This window comes from Lethenteron reissneri, chromosome 9 (assembly GCF_015708825.2).
Source record: "Lethenteron reissneri isolate LAM-NWPU_2019-01 chromosome 9, ASM1570882v1, whole genome shotgun sequence".
In the NCBI taxonomy this organism is placed as follows: domain Eukaryota; kingdom Metazoa; phylum Chordata; class Hyperoartia; order Petromyzontiformes; family Petromyzontidae; genus Lethenteron; species Lethenteron reissneri.
In genome coordinates, this window is record NC_083787.1 from 274,009 (window position 1) to 292,932 (window position 18,924).

Genomic DNA, 18,924 nt, shown 5'->3' on the forward strand with positions numbered 1-18,924 from the left:
TACGTTTTTACATCCATTTAATGAGCTTCAAATTTCCAATCGTGAACCTCACCTGGTAATTGTTTACGTTCGAGCGTGTCAATCAAGACAGCGGTGGCGAGTGAGAGAGCTTGTGTTCTGGTGTGTCCCATGGCCAATCTCGTTCAAGTTTTCATCAAGGTATGGACTTTTTATTGACAAATTAAGAGTGTTACAGATGGATCGTGATGCATCCCATTCTATTTTATTCTACAGTTTGTCAATGTGAAAAAACGACGTTTTTTTTCTTTTTTCAAAATTTCCATCAAAAAGCCCCAAAATATACAATGATCAGGGCTGCACGTGAGATTTTTTTCCAAACATGAAAGCCTCGGTGAGATGGTGTTTCTGAAAAGACTACTTAGTGCCTGCACTGTGGTTGCGGACACACAGAGCTAACATAAAACAAATTGAAATCCTGGTGCTTTGTGCGACGGAATGAAATGCCGGCGACACATTAACCAGCCTGCCTGCATATTCATTTAACGTCTCCATGGCCTTCCTTTCAATTTGGCACTCGATTCAGTCCAGAATCATTATCCTTAAATCACACATGCCCTGTCCAATTTTCAAATTACGTGAAATCACTCATGCATGCACACCACACTGTTTGGTCGTCACAACAAATATATTGTTTTTAAGCAGAACACAGGATACGTGGGTGGAAATGCTGGTCGACTGTGGAACTAGTGTGGCTGGTAGTGCGTGTGTTCCTGTTTAAAATCCCCCATGTGGGCCATACGAGAGGCTTCAGACGTGGGCCGTGCGAATTCCAAGGCAGAGGGCGAGCTCCCACTTCTGTATCTTGCCATCCTGGTTCGTGTCACAGCGGCGAAGCAGTGAGTCACGGAATTTGGATAAGTCCGCCACGGTCAACGATGGCTGCACTCGCAGTAGGGGGGCGGGGGGGGGTGAGAGGGGGACGGCATGCACCCGAATGAGGTTAGTGGGCCACTGCAGGGGGGTTGATGTGGGCCCTCGTGCAAGGAATGAGATGGGGTGACACCTTGTTCACCTTCACCCTCTCCTTGTAGACCAGCACTTGCATCCAGGTGCAGTTACATCTCCCCCAAACCGAAGACTAAGGTAAGTTCTCCTTCACACAACTCGTTTTCGCTATAACGCAGTTCTTCCATTTGGGAAGTTTTCGCGCAATGCGCGCGTTATAACGTGGAACACGCCCGTTATAACATGGTTTCTGAGTGGTCGGCGACTAACTACTTTCTTTTGCTACACAGCTGAGCGGTCCGAAATAGTACACAGAATGATACAGTAATGCGGCGACATACCCTCAGTTATTTGTCCCGCTATCTTACTGTGTGAGCGTTCATTGTATCTTGCCAAACTTTATCGTTACATTTTTAATGGGGAAATCGTTTTCCCTTAATGCGAAACTTTTCAGGAACGAATCTACCACGTTAAACGAGGACTTACTATGCACTTAATTTCTCACTGCATATTTTATGGCTGGAGGTCGCTACGACCATTGCCAGTCAAGCGCAAAACCAGTCATGGTAGTCTTAAGTCCTTGACTCAATGCCATCGCTGAAGCTGTTTACGTACGTTGAGTGAGAGTCGTTGCCACCCCATTGTGATTTTCCCCTCTGAGCCAGACCCAGCCACTGAGGATCCCATTACCGCAGCTGGAATATCCGTGGCAACAGGCCAAGGATGTGACGACTCCTGTGCCCTCAAGGGCCCAATGAGATCAAGCTCATGCACCCTCTTCCATATCAAGAAGGTTCTTAGAGGTTTTGTTTCAGCCGGAACTTTACAAATAAAAAAAAACTCGGCTTTAACTGAAAGCACTAGCTTCATCCCTTAACAATATAATCCCTGACCTCGAGTGTGGGTTATTAAACCGAAATCTTAGACGGTGCAATTCGACTGGATTCCCTGATGCTTAACCTTGAATATGGTGACAACTTTTATGAATTCTGCATAGAACGTGTGACATTCCAGAGATAATAATTCCGACGGATTTAATGTCATAAGGTGTAAGCTTATTAACCTCACAGATAATTACATACATTAAACAGCGGCAATACTATTCATGAGAATATGTGCTGGGTTATATTTGGAAGCGATGACGTTTTTTTTCTTTATAATGTACAGTAATGTAATTGCAGTAATTCTTCTTAGTAATGACACAAATCTAATTATCCGTTCAAGTTTTCGATAATTAAGAGAAAAAATCTGCCCTATAATATTAACATTTTTCTTGGTTTCTAACCTAAAGCAGGGAGTTTTCAACAGTAATCTTCAAAACTTCGCATGTTCCTCCATTTCACATTGACCAAATGTAGCCATCAATAATGTACATGTCATAAAAAAAACTTGAGTCTATAACCAAATCACTCGTAATGCAATATATCTCATCGTATCTCAGCAGCTAAGCAGGCTTGAGCCTGGATAGGTGACTACCATATGCACAAAACATGATGTTATAAACTACTTGATTATCCGCAGAGGGCAGTAGTGCAGCAATATATAAATTGTTGTAGTGTATATTCTTGGGTCCTTCGGTAAAGTCACGTCGATAGGTTCAAAGAAAATAACAGAAAATAACAAAAAAACTACGACGTTTCGATTGAAACACAAGCGGTCGTCTTGTGCTGCGATCGACACGTCGTAGTTTTTTTTTTCTGTTATTTTATTTGAACCTATCGACGTGACTTTACCGAAAGACCCAAGAATATGAATTCCTGCAGTCACGAAAGCTTTAAGTGAAGACTTGTTGTAGTGTACTTCTATGCTCATATGTCTATGCTATCTACCTTCACCATCCATTGACCGGCATTGTGAAGTATGGTCAAAAAACCCATTACAACCCGCATAACAAGTGGGTGGCTCTGATCCAGCAGGAGATTAATACAAGGGCTATACATGTGCATCTGGAGGATGATATGTGCTGAAGCTTGCCCTAAAGTGGGCTCCAGGCACTGAAGTTAATGAAGACCAGTTATTTTACACAAGGTAAGATAAGAATGACACAGAGAGATAGACAAAGAAACACGTACATTATTTTACACAAGGTAAGATACGAATGACACAGAGAGATAGACAAAGAAACACGTACATTAGGCAACATAGGCAAGTTAGAGACACCATGTTGACTGCCAAAAGAAGTTCGTGCGTCTACCTATGCCATACCTGCAACAGTGGATAGATTATGGTGGATAACGATGGTGGTGATGAGCACAGCCTCGTGTGCTTTATGCCGGTGGGTTGTGCCCTGGCGTCATTTCATGTGCGTATCGGCGCATGCCAGCATGAGTCAATAAGGTGGAGCAACGCACCCGGACTAACTCCATCATGTCCTTGACGAAGCCGTCCACCTCAGGCCCCTCCAGCACCCCGGTGCGAGTCTGTGTGGGAGGTAGCGCGGACGGAGACAACCAAATGCAAGCATCGACAGTGAGACATAACGGCTTCCCTCTCTCTGATCTGTCTCATCACGAGTTGCGCAGGTTTGAGTGCCACATGAGACTCTCCACCTCGCTTTCCTCCTTTCGCTTTAAGATGTTTTTTTGTTCATGTTTTTGTTTTTAAATCCTTTATATTAAGTTCGCATGCTTGCTTGCGTGCTTGCGTGCTTGCTTGCTTGCTTACGACCGTACAAATCTTTCGGTAGTTTTTTAACCCACTTCACGTGATCCAATCGAGCTGACATTTTGCACACAGACTCGTTGTGCGAGACAATTAATGTTCGTGAAAATTTTTTCCAAAATTTTACACTGTTCAGGGAAAACAAATTAAATATTTAATTACCAATTGTTTAATACGCAGACAATCATCTGACCCATAGGTGGCAGCCATCTCAAGCCAGAGGACGAGAGGACTCTAGCCGCCACGCATATAAAGGATTTATAGTGAAAAACTTTGTTTTTACGGGTTATACTTATTGTTTGTGCGGTTGCACCCGATTCAAGAGCCGAATGGCTCACAGGGCTCTACCTAATACATGAACTTGAACTTGTCCTCAGATCCTTTCTATTAAATCCTTTATATTAAGTTCGCATGCTTGCTTGCGTGCTCGCGTGCTTGCTTGCTTGCTTACGACCATGCAAATCTTTCGGTCGTTTTTTAACCCACTTCCCGTGATCCAATCGAGCTGACATTTTCCACACAGACTCGTTGTGACAGACAATTATTGTTCGTGAAAAAAAAATTCTAAAATTTTACACTTTTTATGCAAAAAAAATTATTTTACATTTATTCAAATAGAACTCATTCATGGCTTTGGCTGAACGTCACAGTATAGGAGCCCAGAGCGTAACCCCTCCACAGGCCGTGGCGGAGTAGCGCAGTTGGTAGCGCCCTCGCTTCCCACGCCAAAGGTCGCGGGATCGATCCCCGCGTCCTCCACAGGCGAATATATTTTAAATCCTTTATATTAAGTTCGCTTGCTTGCTTAGGACCGTGCAAATCTTTCGCTCGTTTTTTTAACCCACTTCCCGTGATCCAATCGAGCTGACATTTTCTACACAGACTCTTTGTGTGTGACAATTAATTTTCGTGAAAAAATTTTTCCAAAATTTTACACTGTTTAGGGAAAACAAATTAAATATTTAATTACCAATTGCTTAATACTGGCAGACAATCATCTGACCCATAGATTGCAGCCATCTCAAGCCAGAGGACGAGAGGACTCTAGCCGCCACGCATATAAAGGATTTATAGTGAAAAACGTTGTTTTTACGGGTTATACTTATTGCTTTATCTCTTCCACTGCTGCCTCCACCCATACTGGTTCCTTCCCCCACCTCTAACCCACTCCCAGTTCCCTGGTCCTCTTCATCCGACTCCAATTCCTGACCCGGCTTCCACGTCTCGCTTTCTCTATGTGCACCTAACCACATCTCTCCCCTAGCTCTCCACCGGGCTCCTCAATCAGCCCACCTATCCGGCACCCAGACCTCTGCGTCTACCACCCTTCACCTACCCTCATCCATGCCCAGCCACAGCACCAGTCCATCTTATCACTTCACGCGTGTGCCCCATACCCCGCTGCCTCTCGTTCACGTTGCTCCCATCTGTCACCCTCATTCACCATCACACGCTCCGCCTTATTCCTCCTTCCCTACCCCTGCAACATCAGCTCCATTCCCAGCCCGTCCCTCCATTTCATTCCGTCACGCCCTCACTAACAGCCGCTCCACCCCACCCGTTACTCCCCTTTTGCCCCTTTGTGTACCGCCGTGCATTTGTGTTGTAAAGCGCCCTAGAAAGGGCGCTTTATATATTCTGAAAAGAAGAGATGTTACCTCGCCTTGTATACAGGAGTGCGTGGGTTCAATCCCGACCCTGACGCCTTTATATTTGGAGTTTGCATGTTCTCTCTTTCCGTGGTCGCATCGATTTTCCCCAGGGTCCTCCAGTTTTTTCCTCCACATTTAGAAACATGCGTTTCGAGTATTTGGCTGCGATACATTTCCACATGATAAGCCACTTCGTTCAGCTATCATTTGTGGCCAGGTCGCTTCTGAAAAAGAGCTATACAACTCAGTGGGCTTTACCTTGTAAAATAAATAAAATAAAATAAATCCCCCTTGCCTTGGTGGTTTTGTGGCAGCAATAAAATTTATCTCAGGTTTTTTCAGCTGTATAATCCAAACAGTTTCCCAGGAGAACTGATTTTGTGACAGTCCATCAAGGGTGCAAAATGTGTTGCCTCTGCATTCCAATCGGTAAATTAATATTACGTGGGTTTGTCACTCACCAAAAATTGTAAAACCAGGAATATTTTTTTTTCTGCATTAACATTCTCAAGTCGTGAGCCATTGTTAGTTTGTTGTTTGAGATATTTTGAATCACACATTGTGAAATGTTTCCAAGCCTGTCACAATATTATTTTCCCAACAATTACTTTCTTCAAGTTTTGTCTTGTCAGGGATGGATCAAAATTGTCAGAATTTGCAGCTCTGTTTCTAACAAGACCAAGAACTTTTAAATTGCTGTTGAAAATCGGCCAAGTACAGAATGTTTTAGCCTAATATTTCAACTTGAATTGATGAAGATATGAACATAATGTGTATATGTAAAAATTCTGTCTGGCATACTAATTGTTTTGGCTAAATATTTGTGTTTGCAAGTGCACCAATGAATGAACACAACCAATATTTGAGATGAATTGTACCCTATCTGTGTGCTGTAATGCTATGTTAATTTGCAGCAGCTAATACGTTGATTGCATTCCATTTTAATGCAATTCATGAGCTGTTGTGTAGTTATTTGTTAAAACTGCATAATGAGCATCAGGCAGGAAGCAATTATGCACAGCTAAGTGACAGCACATTATCATTTTCAAATGAAGCATGCATCACATACAGTTTTTTTTAAACATTCCCGTCATTTAACTTTTAAATCTAAATCATTACTATTTTCTGCATGCCTGCTTCTGTAATAGGGTTCAGTTTCAATATATATGCGCAAATGTTTGCTGCACACATTCAACAAGAGCCCCAGCAAATATTAAGCAAGAATATGATCAAGCGCATACATGGATTATGTAAAGAGCCTCAGCTGGCAGGATCGGTACGCCGAAGAATGTCCTTTTAGCGCTGGTTCTGTCTCCAGGTTTTGAGCAATTCATTGATCAAATTGGCCGGTTTTCAATTCAATGAGTCCCAAAGTTTTGTTCCTCTCCATTAATGTTGACGAGAGTTCGTGTGCCGCACTGCTACAACCCCACGGACAGACGAATGGACAAAGAGACAGACGGACGGACTGAGCTCATGCATCAATGGTTTCACCATGCATTCTGGAAACATAAACAACACAAAACAGAGACATTACAGAATCTCGCCCGAGATGCCCCTTCGTACCACATCATAGTGCGAAAATATCTTCTCAAAGTCCCTGCGTCTTTCTTCCTGGCTTGCATCCTGGCAAGGCACGACAATTGTTTTTCGCAAACATGTTACTTGGCACAAGGGTGCCCTCGCCTTTGAATTCAAGTCGTGCTGCACCTTATTTCAACAAACACAGTGCATCTGGTGATAAACACGAGTAACAACACTATTTCATAGGGTTTAGCGGCTACGCTCTACAGCATGTAACGACGTGCGTTGTGTGGCAGAATGTGCAACGTTTCGCTTCGCCACGTTTCGCTTCGCAGCACGTGAAGCGAATCATCTGACATGGTGCTGAACATCACGCGGCACCACCCGTAACACGTCGCCGAAGGGAACACGAGCCACTCAAGCGGCACACGATGCATCGCCGCAAACTGGAGATAGGTGAATGCCTTCCATGACACAGGTCTTTAACTTGTACAAACACTGAGAGGTGGACAATTAAAAAATGCACTATCTGGGTGTAAAAAAGCCTCAACCCATGTTTACAAAGATGTGTGCACTGCGAGACTGTTTACATGAGCATGCTAGGCTAACTAAGAAGGTAAACAAATAAAATAAATACATTAAAAACACCCACGACTTTCGAAAGACACTGCAGATAAACAAATAACGATTAAGTCTCAAACCATGACATATATTCCAGAACCCAATGAAATTGTATATTTAAATCGTCATCACCAGCCATGATCTATCTACTGCCGAATGTAGGCTGCCACGAAGCTTTAGCATCCCTTACAATTTTGTGATTTCACAATCTCATTCATGCAAATGAGCTGATATCATTGCTTCATCTCCGTGGTAATTGTCCTCTCAGATGCTTTCGTCCCTCCATCATTCGTGTTGATCAGTGGCCATCGTCCCTTCTAACAATGTGTCCCTCCCAAGCCCACTCACGTTTCGTGATACTGTAGCCAATATTATGTATTGACGTGTTTTTTTCTCATATCCATTTGTTTCTATTTGTGTATCCAATTGTAGTTCCAAACATTTAACTCCCCGTGCTTCTTCATCTTACTTATAATCATGGTATCATTTCAGTCAAAGCTGCCTGAGGATGAGCTCCAGAAAATATTACCCCTCTCTACCACCAACCCCTTAGAGTTACTGATACGAAGTTTGGTGAAATAGCTTTAAAAAACAGAAATCACTTCTTTACGTGCTTATCTAAAAAGAGCATACATGCATTGATGAATGAAAACACTATCCTAAAAAAATATAACTGTTACACACAGCACATCCGATTAGCAAGGGTGGCTATGTACGGTGCGAAAGAAGTTCAACATACATACGTACAATCTGCTCTGGGAAACATATTGACCCTCTGCATCAGGGCCGTTAGCTCTACATGTGTATTCGCCCCGTTAACCACTGCGGGGGTGATGATGCAAGGTGTTAGCATTCTCGCTTCTACACATGGCAGAGGGATTCACGATGGAGATGTTTGCACCCCTACGGTTATTAAAACAGCCCTCCGCCTTACCCTCTTCACAAATATTTCATTCCACGGTGTTCGCGCGTTAACACCTTGTCCACATGTTACACACAGCTGTATTTGCCTTACCTCAATGCTGAACTGCAGGAGATAATTTTCCTTTAGCGACAGGATCCTGAGTGACACATACAAATGATATACCTTTAAAAAAATGACACTTTAAAATTACTTTAAAAAAAATATTACCGCTAAGCTTTAGAGCATATCGCATCGCTAAAGAATTCTGTGTGCGCGGCTTAAGCGCGAGGCTTGATGTCAGAGCAGCGGCATCGATCGTTTGACACCAAAGCCGTGCAGCAAGTTCTCACCGCGCCATGTCATTCAGATCCAGTCGGCCATCTTTGTTCTTGTCAAAGAGCTTCATCTGCAAAATGCATCAAAGACGTCCTCAAGATAAAAACGTGACTTGTACCACCTGCAAAGATATTCTCCAAAGCCAGTTCATACTTGGAGCTCGAGTAAATGCCTGCAACCGCTCACTGTTTACAATGACGTATCGAGTCTCAGTTTGATTGTTGCCAAGCGGTTCAATGGAGTTACTTTTGAATTGATGCCGAGTCCTGTAAATGCACTGGACCTGATTATATACTCGCCTCTGGGATCAAACTGAAAATCTCACAAGCACCTCATACAGATCTCATGAGCATTTCCATCACTCACCCACCTGGTTGTAGGCCCCTTACCATGGTATCAGTGTACTCTTCAAGCTTCTTCTCTTCCACCTGCCGGCCGTGGTGGCTCAACAGGTCCTTGAGGAAATTCTGCAAGGTTGAGAGGGGCACGTAGCAGTACGAATGATGGTTGCTATTTGATGGACTCTGATTCACGTGCAACAGGAGGAAATGCAGCTAGGTATCAAAGATGGCCCTGAACTCACTTTTAACTCGGAGGCAGAAATGAAGCCACTAGAATCCAGGTCATACTGATGCCAGATCTGAAAAAAAACATTAACAATTAAAGAGTAAAAAAAAATATTTATAATAATAAAACCACAATATGAACACATTGTTGTGGTGTCTTTGTGGGTAAATTTTGCTGAGTGACTGATAATCTGAGCAACTTCGACATTTCAATCCAAATCGATCATACAAACTGCGCCAGCCATTCTTATAGCAGGCTAAAGATAATGTCCATGCACATAGGACTATGGCATGATCTCCGCGTGGAGCTGTGTTCAGTGGGGAGATGCTGTGATTTGCGACAACCTTGATAAACTCCACGCTGTTGTCCAGTGACGAGGCTCGCTTGAAAATCAGCAGGAAACTCTCATCCTCAGCCAGAAGCATATTTGCCACCTGAGGGACATCATCATCACCACTGTCAATGCTGTCACCACTCTGACAGTTTATACATCATGATTCATGACCAGACAGCAACGTACAAGAGTAATTCATCACCACAGTAATCCGAGTTGAAATTAATAGCGGCTATTTCAAATGTTGAGGGTGCTGCCATGGTTTTAAGAGAGGTTACCGGTTCAATTAAATCTTCTGGCAAGGCAGATGAAACAGTGGGAAAGTTTCTTATATACCCCCTGCCCCTGCAGTATAAATGGGTTCACCACAGTTAGTCGATCGGCAGGTTGCACGTGTAGGGTAACAGAAAGGTTATTCCACTTCTTCCAAGATGTCTGGCCAGCGTGGAAGAGTAGACCAAATGCCCTCTATAGGGGACACCCTAGTGCTCCCTCTAGTGGAGGCGTTTCTTCCATCAGTGGCATGAGCCAAAAATTACAGGGCTGCAACCTTTTCTTCTTATTGACATTTTAATATTGGGATAGGAGGGCACATGCATGAGAGTACGTCCACAGTGGAGATGGAGCTATGAGATCTGCTTGTGTGCGGGAGAGAGATTGATCATTGCATTACGAGACCATGAAGCATGCTGATGGTTTAGAAGGCTTTCATCCAGCAGTGAATAGATCATGGATAATGATGGTGACTGCTAATGCTACAGCAACACAGTTAATGCTATTAATAATCTCTATTACCATCCTCCAAAGGGATTTTAATATGGCTGTTATGACATGGTATGCTCTATTAATCTGTATGTATATATCTATTAGCACTATGTATGACAGAAGAGGAATTAATTTAAATATTTCTTCATCCTCCCTTGCCACATGTTCCACATAACCCCTAAGTAGGTCAGATGGAGCATGACGTTTCCATCAGAAATACCGCACGTCTGTTCCTACATTAAACATTATGACAGTATTATTACAATATTAATGCACAACCCTTTGTCAACCCAATGCTGGATGAAGGCCACTTCCCTGCAATGCTGGTCTGTGCTAGTTGGTGAAGGGATGAGGTGCCCAAGACTAGTTTAGATTATCACCCGTCACTGGTGTTTGCCGTGGCTGGGAATCGATGTCGAGTCGTTTGGGTCAGTTTTCCTCAATTAAATGAATACATTACATTATTATAAGCTGGTGTCTAATTATTTTGTACAAAGCGTTGCTCATGATTTAGCACGTGTGTCTTAATTGTCCCAATGCTATGCAACCCATGCTAGAAGCTTCGGTACCAGCCCAGTGCCTGAAGGCTGTGGAAACATGGCAACAGGGCCTCCCTCGGTTCCTTGCCCGGCCAAAGCCGCTCGGCTGGCGACTGATTGTTTGGTAGCAAATATGTTGCACGGGCTAGGGGCTGGAGCTTGCAATTTCACCTCGGACAGGTGCAGCCTTCCGTCAGCAGACTCATCGTAGATGGACATGAGGTTACGCTTCACGGTCTCCACCTTCTCATCCGACGCGCACTCCTTGGCAGCCGGCAAACCAAAACACGGGCAGTTACAGAGGCAGTTAACAACTGATTTTACTTATCGCGTGATATCAGCCGCTTGTGCGTGCGTGCGTGCGATCAATTGTGAAAGCCAAAGTTGCCGACCCCTGCTTGTTTGAGTAGATGCTTGAAAAATTCGTCGAGTTCTTTGCCTTCAATGTAACCATTATCTGACAGGCACACACACAGCAGGGTTGTAATGAGTCTGTGTGCGAGAAAACATCTGCGCATCTCAGTCACATGAAACACACATCTGGCAGTAGCAGGTCGAGAGCACGATAAATTGGAATCAAATTTCAAAGTTGTGTTCCTGATAAATATACCATGAATATAAACCGTAAATTAAATAAAAACTAAGGAATTGAACGCTTAGAAAGAAAGACTAACATTTGTCAATGTTTTTTTGAATATGCTCATTTTCCCCCATTTTCAATGTCACGAATTATTTTTTAGGAAAATACGCTTTATAACTTGAATCAACATAAGACACGTTTACAATTTTCAGCACACAAAGGAAATGTTTTCCTTTGGAAGTTGATAAAACCGTGGAGGCGGGGAAAAAACCTTCTAAATGGATTCACCGCGACGTTGTGCGGTCACGCCCATGAATTCGCATCCCGAGTGATGAATAACACCCAGCTTGTTCATACAGCAGCATCTGGAGTCAACAGATGTCGCAGCTGTTTACTCTGCGACTTGCCCGCTCACCAATGTCCCTGGTAAAACACGCGGCTAAATGCATTAAGTGCTGCGACTCGGCCTTCATCTTGGATAAACGTTCAGGAGTGCCCTCTCCAGCTTCGCATCACTTTTACAAGTCCGCATGGCAGTCAGTGTTAGTTTATATTACACACGAGAAACGTCACTGCGATACGCGTGAATCATGTGCGGTTATGTAAGACACATGTAATGTCTACCACGTGCTGTGTGCTAAAACACCCCACAGTCACCATTAATTTTCTTATTGATTAATCACATGCCATTGTAAGATGGACTTTGCAGCGATACTATGTTACCTAAACCTACAACACCACTATAATCACCCAGGAATGTCTGTCCTTAACGCTCGTGACGTCCCTCCACATCGACCAGCCCCCCTCATTAATAATCATGAGCAGGTGACGTTCTCCAAATGGGCACCCCCCACCCCTCCTCATTCATAATCATGAGCGGGTGACGTCACTCAATATGGAGTACTCCCCCCCCCTCACTAATAATCATGATCAAGTGACGTCGCTCCACATCGAACAGCCCCCCCTCATTAATAATCATGAGCATGTGACGTCACTCCACATGGAGCACCCTCCACCTCATTAATAATCATGAGCGCTGTTGTTGAGACATCAAAGTAAAAAGGACGTCGTGATGAACAAGGGATTATAACCTTTAGGTCTGTGTCACCGCGCCCCCATAAATTGCACACGCATTGATGCAATGGATATCACGTCGCGTTCTGCTTTTCACTTGTAAGATTCAGATTTACTGCAATACACCCGTCCTTGGACGGGCAAAAGGCTAGTTTTTAATACCAGCTGATTGTTTTACAGTACTTGAATGCCATTCACAGACTCATTAGGCTAAAAGTTGCCTTAATGAATTTCTGGTGTTCGTGCTTACCTTGTGTGCATTCGACAAGGCCAAAAGCTATCCAGGAGAAAAGAAAAACAATACCACCAAACGATTGAATGTGCCCAATCTCGTCAGATCTCGGCAGTTCAGCAGGTTTGAGCCTGCAGGGTAGTGCTTGGGTGCTGACAAAAACAAAGATCATCCAGAGACCCTGAACAGACTGTTGGGGCAAGTGCTGTGAGCGAGCACCTATGAATGCCGGTACGACGCACGAGGGGGTTGGGCAGCACCACACTCGACCGCCTTTGTCCCCCCAGTGGCGATGTTTACACACCATACTAGGTACTTATTTGAGGCTGAGTCGACCTAGAGGAGGCCCGGGACCAGTTCAGATAATCGGCACTGGTGTTGGCCGTGAGCGGGAATCGAACTCGGGTCGACGGCGCAGCGCACTAACCGTTGTACTACCACTCCCACCATGCATAAACAGGATGCCACAGGGATGTGGAGCTATGTGGTGAGCAGCGGATACCAATGCAGAAGAAATGTATTGTTGTACTGTACTTCTACGAACCCGTAACTATGCTCCCCACATTCACCAACCCGTACTGACCGGTGTGGTGAAGTATAGCAATATAACCATCACGACATGCACGACATGGAGAGGCTAACATACAGCATTAGATCAACAAAGAGCTGTACATGTGTTGTGGGTTCCACGGAGACAGACTAGAACTTGGAGGCAACACGTTTATGATAACACCCCAACAGGGTAACTGCATAAACGTACACTTGGTTAACGAGATCACAACGGGGTAACTACATAACCGGGTCAGTCAGTAACATACTGTCTGACCCGGTTATGACCCACGAAGCCGAGCGTAAACATCGAAGGCCAAAGACCGAGGACCGAGGATCGAAGAGACGTAGCACCGACGGGTTGATTCCAGAAGACAGCCGCGATTGCTCTCGGGCCGTCCCTCTTGTGCTGCCGAGCGTGGCCTTGCTCCGCCTCCGGCCACGCCCCCTTCTCGAGCTTTCCAGAAGGATCTGGAGCCAGCATCACGCGTCCCTCAAGCCCCCTTTTGGGCCCCCTTGCTACCCCGTGTCAATCACGTGCCCTCTCGGGTTCACCCAGACGGTCAAGTCCTCACCCGACCTCTCTCTCACTGTCACCAGGACCATGCCCCCTCGGGCCCGCTTCCATGGCATACCCACTCTGATGCCAGAGAGAGGCCCAAGACACACAGCTCCATTCTTGTGACAGTAGCTGGCGCTAAACGCCATAGTGACTACACATGTACACGATGCGGTTTCCCTATGATGGGCAGGAGGGTACCACGCCTATTTACTCATTTTATAGTTGGAATACAAGAGAATAAAGGGTAATGCGATCCATTTATAGATACCCCACTAAAACATCAGGGAGATCTTCATGAGAAAACAACATTTTATTTCAAAGCCTAATCATGTATGCCTCTAATCTCAATTTACTGATGATTTATTTAAAACTTCCTCGAACAAGATATAAAGCCATCACTAAACGGAGTGGCATACCACGTGGAAATTTATATCTGCCAAAAATTATATCTGCCAAAATGTGGAGGTGAAAGGCGGAGGACACGGATACAAATCCACATGACCACGGGGAGAGAGAAAGACGCCATGGTCGGGATCGAGCCCACAACCTCCTGTATACCAGGCGAGCGAATTAAAATCTCACCACCGTGGTGCCTATTCAGAACGAATCAATGTTCAGGCTGATATGTGCACACTCTTCTAAGAGCAGTCGTTTTGCAGGACATCAAACCTCCGTGTTGGAATATTGAACAGGTTTTGAATTACAAACCTGGACTGCTTTTGCTATCTTCCTCATTCACACGCACGCATTATCCAATATCAAAGACACCCCATATAGCCTTAACAGGATTTGGGGGCAAGTGCTGTTAGCGAGAACCTATGAAGTCCGTACCAGTTACAGAGTTCAGGCTAAGATGACTCAGGACCGGTTCAGTTATTTGTCACCGATGTTGGTCGTGAGTGAGAATCGAACTTGGGTCGTCGTGTTCGTTGCGAGGTGTGCTAAACCCCTACACACTACCGCTCCCCAAATATCACACGCGCACATTCGTTCATTTTCCCACCGCGACCCTGAATAAAACATGTATTGTAGGTGCAATCATCGTCCTTGTACCGTGCAAATCAAACATTGACCCAAAGTAATTAGGCCGTACCATCACGTATGTATTGCTCTTGGACAACACAAGGATATGCTATTGATTTATAACAGTCGTGGCCTTAACAGCTGTTACCATGCACAGAAAAATACGGTACACGTGTTAGCCAATATAACAAGCCAATCGCGTGGGGTTCGGACTCTCACTCGCTTGCAATTCAAACAATGCCGAGCAGTGGATTGACTTGACCTGTCAATCCACTACTGGATGAATGCATCCCATGCCGAGTCAGTCATGGGGTAATTTGATCATACTTCACCACGCTGGTTAGTGTGCCTTGATTAGTACGCAATATAAAGTCCAGTAGAAGTTGTCTTGATAAATTCGACCACATCGCTCACACCTTTTTGCCTCTGATCAAATGACCGAAAATTATCCCGATATGAGTAGTGCTTGGATGAGCGACCATTGTACATAACATGCGTTTACAGGCTGTGCAGCAAAATCCATTGTACTGTATACGGAACTCTCTCGTTGATGCTACCTGCAATCACCTAACGGCACTGACAAGCGTGAAGTATGGTCAAATATACCCCATGACCAGCACGGTGAGGAGGCTGTCCACCCTCCTCACCACGTAGACCCCATCCTATAACACCTGTTATGTATGGCAATCGCTTAATTCAAGCACTATCCAGGCTTAGGTCTGCTTAGCTTCTGAGATTGGGCGAATTCCGGGGTGATTTCTTGCATAAGGCAATTTGTTCGGAAGCGAAATGCCAATGTTGGGGTCTGTTATCCACGACGAGAGGGCTTCAGGGGCTGAAATTTTGCTATTTTTCCAGTGAAGGGGCGCAGACGACAGTGGGTTTACTAGACGGTCCATCGTTGGAGTTGCATGGCCACAATCGCATGACTGTGGCTTGTCTTTAATGTTTCCATTTATGGGTTTACTATATACTTCCACTATATATTGTGCAGTGCAAATTATGCTTAATTTGCATTCTAAAAAAAATGTTGATTATTAGAAGGGGTGTGTTATAACTTATAAGCAATATGTAGCTAGGAAAAATGCGTTATGTGGTTTTGATGTGTGGTTGTAAGTGTTGTTGGGGAGCAGAATTATACGCAATTGATGTGTGCAATAGTATGCAAATAATTGCAACAGTGAAAGTCTGGTTTGGCGTTCTGCAGGTACAAAGTCTGCTCATATATGTGTTGTCCTATCACGTACTAACGACCATATATAAGTACGTTGCAGAGGACTACATGCCACGTGTGGATAATAAAACATTTCAATTTATACATTAATAAAATGTCTGTGGCAACATTGATCTTATGCCCTCAAAATATACATTTATACACGAACGAGAATCAAAGTAGAACGGCTGAAAACGAGACTATATCAAGAAATGTTTTCAGAAACTTTTAGATTGCATTTCAAATCTCACCCTGAAGTTAGAGATCACGTACAATCGTGATAATATATAATTTTTGCACTATATTTATACGGAGGAAAGACAAGACAAAAGAGTACGTGAATGAGAACACATACGCAGGTTGAAGACAATTTTAACTTAAGGAACGCTTGGGCTGGACACGACGCAGGGAAGAGATGATGGCCCATGGTAAAGACTCATAATGGAGTGGAAGGCAAGAAATGTAACGATTCCAGGATCACGACCACCGAGGAGATGGAGCAATTAAATCTGCTCCTTTCAGATGTTGAGTGGATTATTACATCATTGTGGAATCGCGAGAGCCCTTCACTCAGCAGTCGATTGACAATGGCTGATGGTGATGAGATAGAAATCACTGAATAGTCCAATATTTGAGTTAGTGAATAGGTATTTACATTCAAAACACGTTAACAACCACTTGGATGTTAAATTCGAATATTCTCTCACAATGCTTAGCCTCTTGAGCTATGACGAGATCGTACGCACCATTACTCGACAGTCATACACACATCATGCATGAACTCTACTCGTGGCCTTTTCTCCGAATGTACAAGAAGTCACCCCTACCATCGGCGTCAAACTTCTGCCAGACCTCCAGCAAGCCCTGGGAGTCGAGTTGGCCGATGGCGAGACGCTCCATGGCCGTTGCAGCGAGAACCGCCAGAGGTCGAGAACCGAGTCGAGGGTGGAGACAGAAAATAAGGACGCCTGGGGTGGGGGTGCTAGGAACACGCAGCGAGGGCGAGTCGACGAGGATGATGATGCTGACGAGTAGGAGGAGCGGCGTGCCGGGTGGTCCCGTGTCCCCTCTTATCTGGCCGTGGAAGGTTGATAACGGCACGGGCGCTGGCGCACTGCCGCCGGTGCAAATAAGCGCTCGTTTGCCAGAGTGCGTTCGTGCGTAATTGCGCGCGGGGTGAGCGACTCACTCTTGGCTCTGCTTGGGTGTACGGTTACCGGGCTGCAATCTGACTCATTATCGTCCATTAGTAAATGAATGAACGCCACGATGAAACAAAACAGAACCCCGCGCTGATTGTATGTGTGATTGTATGTGTGTGTGTGTTATTGTAAGTGGATGCATGCAGGTGGGGATCGGTAGTGCGCCTCGAACCCGGCGACACGAGTTCGATTCTCGCTCACGGCCAAGACCAATGAAGGTTGTCTGAACCAGTCCTGGACCCCCGCGCCCACCCCCTGGTCGTATCAGCCTCAAATGAGAATATGATGCGGTGTGTAAACATCAGCACTCGTTAGACAAAAGCGGCCGGGCGTGGTGTTGCTCAGCCGTTCGTTTTCCATGTAGGCCTCGATGGGTGCTCGGTGTGGCTATATTCAATTTCGGTGCGCTCCTTATTGAACCAGGTTCTCACTCTATCTTCCCACTGCTGTGTCCAATAAGGTCCCTCGTCATAAATAAATCAGTTGGCACGAATACAATAACACAACATTTAGTCATATCAATCTATCGGCCTTCCGTATCAATGTATTTTTTTTCCCAGCAGGTACAACTCTGGACCGGTTTAGCCTTCTGAGTCTATCACAGTCATGCCTGTTAAACAAACGTAGGATCGTGTGCCTGAAGTTTTATTGCGATTCAGATTGCCTATGTTGCAAAGAACACCTGAGTGAACATAGCGACGCAAAGCTAAATAATAGTGATTGGATATTTATCGATGGCATTTATCTTCATTGGTGGAGAACTTTGTGCACACTGGTTTGGGATAGAGTAGTTATCACTTTGATGGCTATTTCCAACCAGCCTGGAACTAAAGGATCGATGAATATTCCTTTCCCATTCACTTTTTCAACATTTTTATCATGAGTATAATTTGCAACAGGATGACATTTTTTTACATAACCCGGCTAATGTCCATGTTTATTTTATTTAAAATACCATAATTCTATTACAGAGCACTTATTGTATATTTTTCCAAAGCATGGTTTTAAAAGGGACACTTTATAGCTCGCACGCCACAAAAAAAAGGAAATACTACATATGCCTACATGTTACCCACGTAAATCCCTGAGCAACAAGAAGGAACATAATCATGCTTCCATTACATACTTTTATTTATTGCATTGCTATGAGCATTTTCGGATGAAACCCACCGCATGTATGCATATTGAACTATTTTTTTACACCGTCCGTAGCCAACCGTGCTAATCGGAGGTGCGCATGTACTGCGACACAGCCCCATGGGTCATGCAGTTTCAAAAATGCATAACACTGTGAACGAACATAAAGATAATGCTTAAACGTCACACATTTTTTGGAAAATACATGTGTAGTGACATCGCGGGATGTCACTGTACAGTGCCGGCCCTAGAGAGGCTCGGTGAGCACTGGTTGATAGCGCTCGGTGCCACCATGCTTGGCGTGCAGTGCCGGCCCGACAGGATAAGGTGGGAGTGCCGGCCGTAGAAATGAGGTTGCTAAAGGCCATGGCACTCTGGTTGACCCAAGAGGACACGTGACCGGTTAAGTCGACAAAGGGGCCCCAAGTGGGGGCTAGGGGTGGTCACGTGGTCGGGGTCCAGATCCTGCTCGAGGATTCTGGA

At 44.7% G+C, this 18,924-nt stretch overlaps 1 protein-coding gene across 1 annotated transcript; it reads right to left on the minus strand.

Annotated features, from left to right (window-relative positions):
- On the minus strand, positions 1-17,198 carry LOC133340382 (secretagogin-like). The gene is made up of 11 exons (XM_061548528.1): positions 16,930-17,198; positions 11,262-11,326; positions 11,041-11,133; positions 9,576-9,665; positions 9,248-9,304; positions 9,054-9,131; positions 8,679-8,734; positions 8,440-8,485; positions 6,846-6,905; positions 3,318-3,386; positions 1-900 (listed from the first exon to the last, which is right to left on the minus strand). Exons 1-11 carry the CDS (start codon positions 17,000-17,002, stop codon positions 769-771), a joined length of 819 nt encoding a protein of 272 aa, XP_061404512.1. The 5' UTR covers positions 17,003-17,198; the 3' UTR covers positions 1-768.
- Between the last annotated feature and the right edge of the window lie 1,726 nt (positions 17,199-18,924).

Coding starts and splice junctions, on each gene's coding strand:
- LOC133340382 (XM_061548528.1), bottom strand. CDS start 17,002: ATGGAGCGTCTCGCCATCGGCCAACTCGACTCCCAGGGCTTGCTGGAG. Junction 11,134..11,261: donor ATCTACTCAAACAAGCAGGG/GTCGGCAACTTT, acceptor CCGGCTGCCAAG/GAGTGCGCGTCGGATGAGAA. Junction 6,906..8,439: donor TCCTGCAGTTCAGCATTGAG/GTAAGGCAAATA, acceptor GTGCCTTGCCAG/GATGCAAGCCAGGAAGAAAG.